Below are 9,128 nucleotides of genomic sequence, written 5' to 3' on the forward strand. Positions count from 1 at the left end.
CGGAGGGAAGGACCTGTAGCTTGCCGCTAACGTGTGGGAGCGCGTTATGGTGGCTCTAATTGCGGCGGTGCAAAAAGCCCCGCCTCCCCCCCACGTTATCCAGCCTGTGTTATCCCCCACGTTATCCAGGCCTTGGTTCATTCAGGCTTTGTTTAGCTCACATGCAATACAAGAATAAACAAAAAGCGTCCACAGGAGTGGCAGTATGGATAAGGACTGCCAGGCTTTCAGGCAGAAAGTGAAGGATGAAGGGGGTGTAAAGTTGCCAGATCCAGGTTGGGAAACTCCTGGAGATTTGGGGGTGGAGTCTGGAGAGGACAGGGACCTCAGTGTGTACAATGCCATAGAGTCCACCCTCCAATACAGCCATTTTCTTCATGGGAACTGATCTCTGTCACCTGACAATGACTTCTCATTACGCAAGCTCTTATAATTCTGTGGGATCCCCAAGTCCCACCTGGAGACTGGCATCCCTATTTTGTGCACATTCACCAGGGAGTAAGCCACACCGAACATATTGGGACTTATTTCTGAATAGACATGCACAGGACTGCACTGGAAGCTAGACAAAGGGGAGCATTCCCCTCTTCTAAAGGCCCACTCACCACCCTTTGTATCACAACAAAGTTTTAACTGAAAAACTTTACACCATCATGTACCATAACACACACACACACACACAACTTTTTTCTTCTGGGCAGGGGTCATTTCGTAGAAAAAGATGTGCAGGAGCTCATTAGCATAACTTACTTGCATATGCCACACCCCTGCATCCATGTTCTCCAGGGCAACTGATCTTTGTAGTCTGGAGATGAGCTATAATTCTGTGGGATTCCCAAGTCCCACCTGGAGACTGCCATCCCTATTTTGTGCACATTCACCAGGGAGTAAGCCACACCGAACATATTGGGACTTATTTCTGAATAGACATGCACAGGACTGCACTGGAAGCTAGACAAGGGGGTGCATCTTGCTCTGACTGAGGGCTGCTGGGAGCAGGAGGTGGGGCTTGTTGCATGTGCCCGCCCCCTTGGCTCTTTACTGCCGGAGCTCCGCTCCTGTGTGCTCCTGCAGGAAATGACCCCTGCTTCTGGGCATAGACACCTAGACAGATTTCTTTTTAAGACAACTGCTTTAAAAGGATGGTTCCAAATAGGGTGTTGTGGTCCTTCAGAATGGCCACAGGATCACACTGAATTTCTGCAGGGTCTAATCAAGGAAGATCTGTGGCTTGCTCTGTGATATCTTCGGGGTCCCAGTGTGTGGAAGTCATGTGGAGGGATGGGGAGATAGACAAGGAGGTCTATGAAATCTCAGGAGTCAAAGCTCAAATTAATTAAATAAACAAATTTGTATTTCCACTGAAGTGAAGAAGCTTAGTATAACTTAGTTTAGTATAGCATAGTAGAAGAAGCTTAGTATATATGGTGTGCGACTGAACAACAAATAAGCATTAGTATATTTGTACTGAGTAATTTAAGAGTCATGGGTTACTAATTTCAAGTGGGCAGTATAAGCAACAATTATAGGATGTGCTGAAGCTACATTGCTGGAAACTCTGGACACAATTCCAGTTAAAAAAGAAAGGAACGATGAAATAGGAAGAACTCATATGGTAAGAGTGTTTGGCAGTTTATCCATTTATCGGTTTAACAAGCTAAACATAATAGTGTGTGTGAGCCCCGGAGTGGTTTTACAGGAAAAATAATTTGAATTAAAGCCGAGAATCTTCACCTGGATTACACATAAATTCAAGAGGAAAAATAAAAGAATTGCCGAGCCAGCCAGGAGTCGAACCTAGAATCTTCTGATCCGTAGTCAGACGCGTTATCCATTGCGCCACTGGCCCTGCTTGTAAAAACCGTTTCTTTGCTTCCTCTGTAAGCGTCATCCAAAAACCTGGCAGGGACTGCGATCCCCCCAAGTAGGTGGGGCTATAGGCGGGACTCTTTGTCGAAGGCCACCAATCAAACTTTCCCCAAACGAATTCGCTTTGATCCAATCTTCTAAGCCCGCGCGCCACTTTCGCTTTTAGGGGGCGGGCCCTACATTGAACACGAGTGACCAATCCCTCTTTGACGCTTGCCCGGCGCTACAGGCGAGAGTCAGAAGACTGAGCCCCGCCCCCTTCCGCCCTTCCGATTGGAGCGGAGGTTGGTGCGCCTGGAGGGGTAGGCTCGGCCAATCCGCGGCTCGCTCCTAGCTGTTCCGCAACTCCCCCCCTTCCCTTCTCCGGGCGGCCGAAATGCTTTCCGATTAGGTTTGTCCCGCGAGGGGTCCCGTCCCGTCGGCCTTCGCACGTCCGGCGAGAAGAGCTGGGCGAGAAGCCGGAGCCGGGTGGCGCTTGCAGGAGGAGGCGATGGCGGCGGCCGCGGGAGGAGCCTACGCGAACCTGAAGCTGTGAGTCACCGCAGTGGGGAGGGAGAGGAGCCCTTGGCCCGTGAATGTGTGGGGGCAGCCCCGGGGGGAGAATCCCCCGCCTTGCTTCTCTCCCCCTCAGCCCAACTCCTGTCTCGGCCGGGACGTCTCCCAAAGCGCTCCTCTCAGCGGCGACTGAAGCGCTGCAGCCGGGCCGGGCTCCCTCCTGGCTCTCCTCCTCGCCCTCGCCGGCTCCCTCCCCCGCCTCCGTCCCCTGCGTCTTTTCCTGGTCCCCTCAGGCAACTTACTCCCCCCTCTCTCGCTTTCTCAGTCTCCCCCCCCCAACATCTCCAAGCCCCCCCTCCCCCCCCCGCTTCAGGCTCGCTCTGCCCGCCTGTCGGTGGAGGGATGAGCAGGGAGGGTCGCGCAGCGCTTCTGTATCATCACGGCCGCTGAAGCAAAATTTCCGTCGCTCTCTCAGGGGGCCCCTGGACCGCCTCTCCAGATCGGTTTAGCGCTCCTCTCAGGTGCGGGCGGGCGGCGAGGTGGTCGTCTGCATCGGGCTCTGCCGCAAGCAGTGCCGGATTTACGCATAAGCTAAATAAGCTACAGCTTAGGGCCTCGCAATCTGCTGGGGCTCCCTCCTCATGGAAAACCGTGCGCCTGGCTAACCCCCACCCACCAGACGGAAGGTTCATTTTTTCTCCTTCGCCTCCTGCCATTGCGCAAGGGGATCCATTTGAGAGGCAAAGAATGGAGCCTGACAGCTGGGGCGGGCTGAAAATTTCCTTGTCGGTTGACTGGTGGGCGGTGGCTTCCTTGATCAGCATTAAGGGTCTCTCACAGGTTACACCTTCTTGCATGGAAGCTTTCCCCCTGCACAAGTTTCTTATACAGAAGCACTTCAACTCAGTTCTTTACCTCCACTACTCTGTTCTACATGCCTGTCAATGGTTAGGATCAGAGGTCATTTCGGGGGGGATCCCGGGGGATCGCAGTTCCCCCGGCTGAGGTACGGGGGTGGGGCACATGACGAAGCCCCGCCCCCTGCTTCCGGCCTCCCTGCTTCCGGCCCTCATTCAGCCAGGAGGAGGCAGGAGAAGAGGGAGGGTAAGTTGCTTCCTCCCTGCCTCTCCCCACCCCTGCCTGCCTGGGGCCAGGGAGGGCCTTCGTGGGGCTTCCTTGCACTCCCGCGGCCTTGCAGGTCCACCGGGGCCCCTCATGGGGCTCGGCAGTGGAGCTGCAAGGCCACCGCCGGCGGCTGGGACCGTTGGGGGCGGGGTGTGTGGCCTTATGACACACGTCCGGTGATGTCGGGGTGTGGCCTTATGACACACTTCTGGTGATGTCAGGGGGTGTGGCATATGCTAATGAGTTCCCCTAGCTCTTTTTCTACGAAACGACCCCTGGTTAGGATGTCTTTTTCTGTTCCTTTACCAGTTATGCTTCCCCCCCAACATCATTCATGTAAGATAGTTACTGTCTTTTAAAAAAGGAAACTAGTTCCTGTTCTGACCATTGTGGCCTGCAGTGATAACACAGCTGATTTGAAGGTGAAGGTTCACTGCCTCTGTTCAGTGACCCTGGTATTCTTTGGTGGTCATTTCAAATTCACCTGTGAAAGCACATGTCCCAAAAGCCATATTTTGACTTTTTGAGCGTTTACTAGATATTGAATTGGTTTCATGGTGGAGGAAAGTGCAGTCAAGTCGCAGCCTACTTAGAGGAACCCTTCATGGGATTATCAAGGCAAGAGACATTCAGAGGTGGTTTGCCATTGCCTGCCTCTGTGCAGTGACCCTGGTATTCTTTGGTGGTCTTCCCATCTGAGTACTAACCAGGGCTGACCCTGGAGATCTGACAAGATAAGGCTATCCTGAGCTATCCAGATCTTCTGCCTGTAGGTATTAATGAATAGCCTAATGATCTGGGTAAGTAGGAATCTATGTTCCCAAATTCATTCTGTCTTCCTCGGTATTGTAACATGACCTTTCCGTCCTACGTTTTCAAATAGTTAGACTACAAACTGTCTGTAATTTCCACTGGAGTTCTTAATTCTTAAAACGAGTATTTTTAGTGGAGTTTTTACTTGTGTGACTTGCTGTCTGTTTAAAATTTCTGATATTAACCAGAAGGGAGGAGCTTGTAAGCAGCTTTTCAAATGCTCTTGTTAGTTCAGTTGCTGGGTGTCTGTTTGTTCTTCTTTACCTCTGCAGTAAGCCTAGTGAAGTAGCTTTTAGCATCTGAACATTAAAATCAAAAGTAGGAAAGCTGTTTCAGTGTTGCAATGCTGCTTACGAATTGTAAATTCCTTACAGGTTATCTCTGCTGTACTCTTGCCTTGCTCTACAACTGTGTTTCCAGTTTCTCGAGGCATGCTCATGTGACCCTGTGAAATGATCTTGGAATGGAATGTTCTGCCTTCTGAGATAGCAAGTACTTTGATAGGACATATTCCTCCGTTTACACTAGCTTATTTGCTGACATGATGACCATCCAGAGTAATTTAGTCAATTACCTTTGAGCACCTGGGACCTTGGCGGAAGACTGTAGGCAGACTGTTAGTTCCAATGGGAGCAATGCTAGTATGCAGCAGCAAAACGAAAGAGGAATCCAGGGGCCAACAGAATGTATTCCAACATAAGTTTTCATGAGTCAGAGCTCACGTCAGTGAAGCGTACATACATTGAATTTTGGCTTTCGATTCACAACAGAAAGAGGGGATGAGATATTACACAGAGAGGCCAGTTTAAAACAAGATCCAGTCAAGAGTTCAGTCAGAGTGAGTGGGTGCCATTCAGTTAGACAGTGGAAGTAGGATTAATGTAAAATCTAATGCAAGATAAGCATATACAATAGGAAGTTAAAGAAGTGTAGCTGAACTGACATCTATAAGGGGTTGGATATGCAAGATATTAGTAATTGTAGTCAGTGAGGAATCTCAAATCCTTAATAAAACCAGGGGGAGGATAATCTTGACCTTGTTGATCAATTCTAATTTAACAATTTCATGTTGGACTTTCCCTTTGATGTTCCTTGTAAGAGAACTTTTAGATCAGCAATGGAAAGCCCTGGAATATTAACATGTCAGTTATCTAGATTCTGGATATGGCCATTTTTAATGTCAGGTTTGTGTCTTTTCTTTTTTTTTTTTTGCATAGTGGTGTGTTTGTCTGATATAGAGAGTGGAAGAGCATTGTAGACACATGATGCTATGTTGGAGGATGAGCAAGTGAATGAGCCAGCTTTGTCCCCATATTTGCTTAAGCAATGTGATCACATAACCTAATAACATCTGCTAAGTAATCGCTGGATCATTCCCTTCCTCATACACAGTTATATGTTGATTCTAGAACTAGTAAAATTGCCAGTTTATTGTGTGCTTGGAAAAATATGGTGAACTGTACCTGTAAATGTTTTAAATGTAAATAGTAAGTTGTCATGTATGTCTGCATGTTCATCAGTGGTTTGTCTACTTCCTGATTTGCCATAATAAGACTTCAGCATTATTAGAACAAATGGGAGACTTCTTCAGGGTGTGAATAAAATCTTCAGTTTCAAATGGACATGATGCAATAATGATGTGAGGTCCCTGATGCTTCGTGTGACTACTTGAGAACTCAATCACTGTCTTCAAACAGCTGCAATAGTCAGTCTTGCTTTTATCCTGTCCTCCTTGTCAAGAGCTTTGGGGCAATAAATGTGGCTTTCTCAAAGCAACCTGCAAAGTGGGTTTGACAGAGTAAGCAACTGGCAGAAGGTTGCCCATTGATCCTCATGACAGAGCAGGGATTTGAACAAGAGTTTCCTTTTAGTCTGGAAGTCTAACCACTACATACTGGCTCTGGCAGCAAGCATTGCATCTTCAGAAAAAAACAAAATGCCTCAATGCCATGTTCTTGCCTCTTTAAAGAGAAGTATTTATATCTGTTACCCACTCTGTCAAGAAATGTCGCCATTTAATCTTATCATGGTCATGGTTCTAACTTTGTTCCTAGTAACAAATCTGCAAGATGTGAAGTAAATGGAAGTGGTCCTCATGTGCAAGTATTTATTCCTTCTCTCTCTTGGTCCCCTCCTGTCTGTCTAAAGATGTTCCTTATATTTTTTGCATCCCTGAGAACTGGGAAGAGATGGTGGAAATCTCTTTTATCACTGTCTTATCCTAGAGAAACTTACACCACTTGCACTTTTTAACCTGAGAGCAGCATGAAACAAATGTGATGAGGAAAAGTGTTTTCATTATCTTTGCTGAAATAATTTACAGATTGTTAAGTTCTGTTGGCACTGCAGCCTGCTTAAGTTCACCTTTGTGTTCATACCACAAAATCACTTGGCTGTCTGCAGGCTCCGGAATGACTATTTATTTTAGACTCCATTAGCAAATCCCTTTAATATATGAGAGCACAGTTTTTTCTGTGGTTCCTGTAAAAAATTAGTAACATTGATCTGTTTGCCCACAAGTAAGGTTTGGCACTTTACCAAGGCAAAGATAATTCTCTTTCCTCTTTTTCTTTCTGCTCTTGGGTCGCCTTTTGTATTTTGGGAGACCTTTAACTGATGAAGCTGCCGCAAGTAGTTGCTAAAGGTAATATGATAGTGGGAGATTTGAAATATGAAATAGGGCTTGACCTTGCATGCTTTGTTATTAATAAAAGGAAGAATGAAATAATTTTGCACAAATGCTTTAGGTAGGATAGATGTATGTTGTAGTTACTCAGGTTCTAGTTCCCTGTGCTGTATTTGCAAACTTCTCAGAGTATTATGTTGCATCATTTATGTATTAGTCTCTCAGTTTTTTTAGGCTGCACCACAGTATTAATTTAATATTTTCATTTGCTTCCCAAACCCATGATGGGGCACCATTGCAAATTTGGCCCCAGTATGCCTAGCAGCAGGGCTTTTTTAAAAAGGAAGAAAGAAAAGCTTGAACTCTCAAGAGGGAAATGAAGCTTTCAATCTGTATACCTAGCAGTTCGAAAGCAAGAAATTGCAAGTAGATAAATAGGTACCACTTTGGTGGGAAGGTGACAGCATTCCGTGCGCCTTGGTGTTTATTCATGCCAGTCACATGACCACGGAAACGTCTTCAGACAGCGCTGGCTTTTCGGCTTTGAAACGGAGATGAGCACCGCAACCCTAGAGTCGGACTCGACTGGCTTTCGAGCAAGAGAACCTTTACCTTTACATTTATGCCTAGCAGCAGGGCTTTTTTAAAAAGAAAGAAAGAAAGGAACCTTTACCTTTACATTTATGCCTAGCAGCAGGGCTTTTTTAAAAAGAAAGAAAGAAAAGCTTGAACTCTCAAGAGGGAAATGAAGCTTTCAATCTGTATACTGAAAACTCATGAACTTTAAAATATTTTTTTTTAAGTTTTGTCGAAGAGGTTCCGGAACTCTGTTCCGGCCCAGAAAAAAAGCCCTGCCTGGCAGCTTTTATCCACTTGCATTACATACACTGGATTCATATGCACCAGTATATAATTTTTGACTTAGCACTTTGTCTTCAAACATAGCCTCACGTGCAAAGCCAGTTTTAGCTCCTGCTTGGCTTGATTCTCCGCTTTCACCTGCAGCTTCATCTCCTTTCTGCTTATGCATAGGATGGTGAATGTGGGCAGGGAGAACACACTTTCTTCCTCTCATTGTACTAGAACTCGGGGCATTCAATTAAGTTGATGGTCAGTAGATTCAGGATGGACGAAAGGAAGTATTACTTCACTCAATAAGTAGTTACGTTGCTGAACTTGCTGTTGGTAAATGTAGTGATACCCACTGACATAGATGGCATTAAAAGGGGATTAGACGGATTCATGGAGGGGAGGTTCGGCAGTGGTTACTAGCTGGGTAACTAAAGATAATCCCATGCCCAGAGGCAGTAAATCTCTGGATATCTCTGTTTATTTAATTCATTTGTATCCTGCCTTTTTCCCCAATGGGAACCCAAAGCGACCTACGTCATTCTTCTCTCCTCCATTTTATCCTCACAACAGTCCTACGAGGTAGGTAAGACTGAGAATGTGTGACTGGCCCAAGGTCATTGCTGGCCCGTAGCCAGAATTTTTTTTTTGGGGGGGGTGAAAATACCAGGAGCAGGGAGCTCGATTAGAACACCACTAATTACCTTAGTGAGGTTGCCCAAACAATTGCAGATTGTTTACATTATCAGCAATTATTAAAGACTAAATTTAATTTTTAAATGTAATTATAAAGAGGAGAAGGGGTGTCTGCCGCTAAGTCAGTTAGTGAGTATATGTCTAGAAGATTCTTGTAGGGCTGGGAAGTCTTTCCTGATGCAGTTAAAAAGAGGCACTGCGGCAGTCAGCTACTCTAATAGGGGTTGTTAGAGATATGCTTAAACTGGAATATAGGTTAACTTGCTAAATGCAGAGCTTGAATGGAAACGAAATTTGTTTAACCATTATTTAAGAATTGTCCATGTTCAAAGGGCGGCCTAGTAAATCCAATTTAATAAATAATAAATAAATAATGCACAGATCTTAATACAGTTTGTCCTCATTCTTTTAGACAGTAACTTGTGGGTGCATGCTTTATTGTACGGCACAGGATGTCTTTTGGGATTCACTTTACCACAATATGTGGTGGTTGGCTTTGAGAAATTCCCTGTACTGGAATAGTGTTGTGCATTCAAGATGGAAATATGTTATTTCTGAAAGCAAAGCGGGGGACAGTGAGTGCTAAAAGGTTTCTTAAATGCTATTGAACGCGGTGCTATCTTTAGATACCATTAGAGCATCAGAGACTGAATCC

The 9,128-nt window shown here is 45.8% G+C and overlaps 1 protein-coding gene and 1 non-coding gene across 2 annotated transcripts in view; one reads left to right on the forward strand and one right to left on the reverse strand.

Annotated features, from left to right (window-relative positions):
* Positions 1–1,776: 1,776 nt before the first annotated feature.
* Positions 1,777–1,849, reverse strand: TRNAR-ACG. Its single transcript has one exon. It is a non-coding gene; the product is annotated as a tRNA-Arg (tRNA).
* A 416-nt stretch (positions 1,850–2,265) lies between these two features.
* Positions 2,266–9,128, forward strand: part of SACM1L (SAC1 suppressor of actin mutations 1-like (yeast)) — a 46,548-nt gene continuing 39,685 nt past the window's right edge. Inside the window, exon 1 of the mRNA XM_015412405.1 lies at positions 2,266–2,400. Coding sequence (XP_015267891.1) covers positions 2,360–2,400 — 41 coding nt within the window. The 5' untranslated portion in view covers positions 2,266–2,359. The remainder of the gene's footprint in view (positions 2,401–9,128) is intronic.

Source organism: Gekko japonicus, unplaced genomic scaffold (genome assembly GCF_001447785.1).
Source record: "Gekko japonicus isolate JY-2015 unplaced genomic scaffold, Gekko_japonicus_V1.1 scaffold747, whole genome shotgun sequence".
Classification (NCBI taxonomy): domain Eukaryota; kingdom Metazoa; phylum Chordata; class Lepidosauria; order Squamata; family Gekkonidae; genus Gekko; species Gekko japonicus.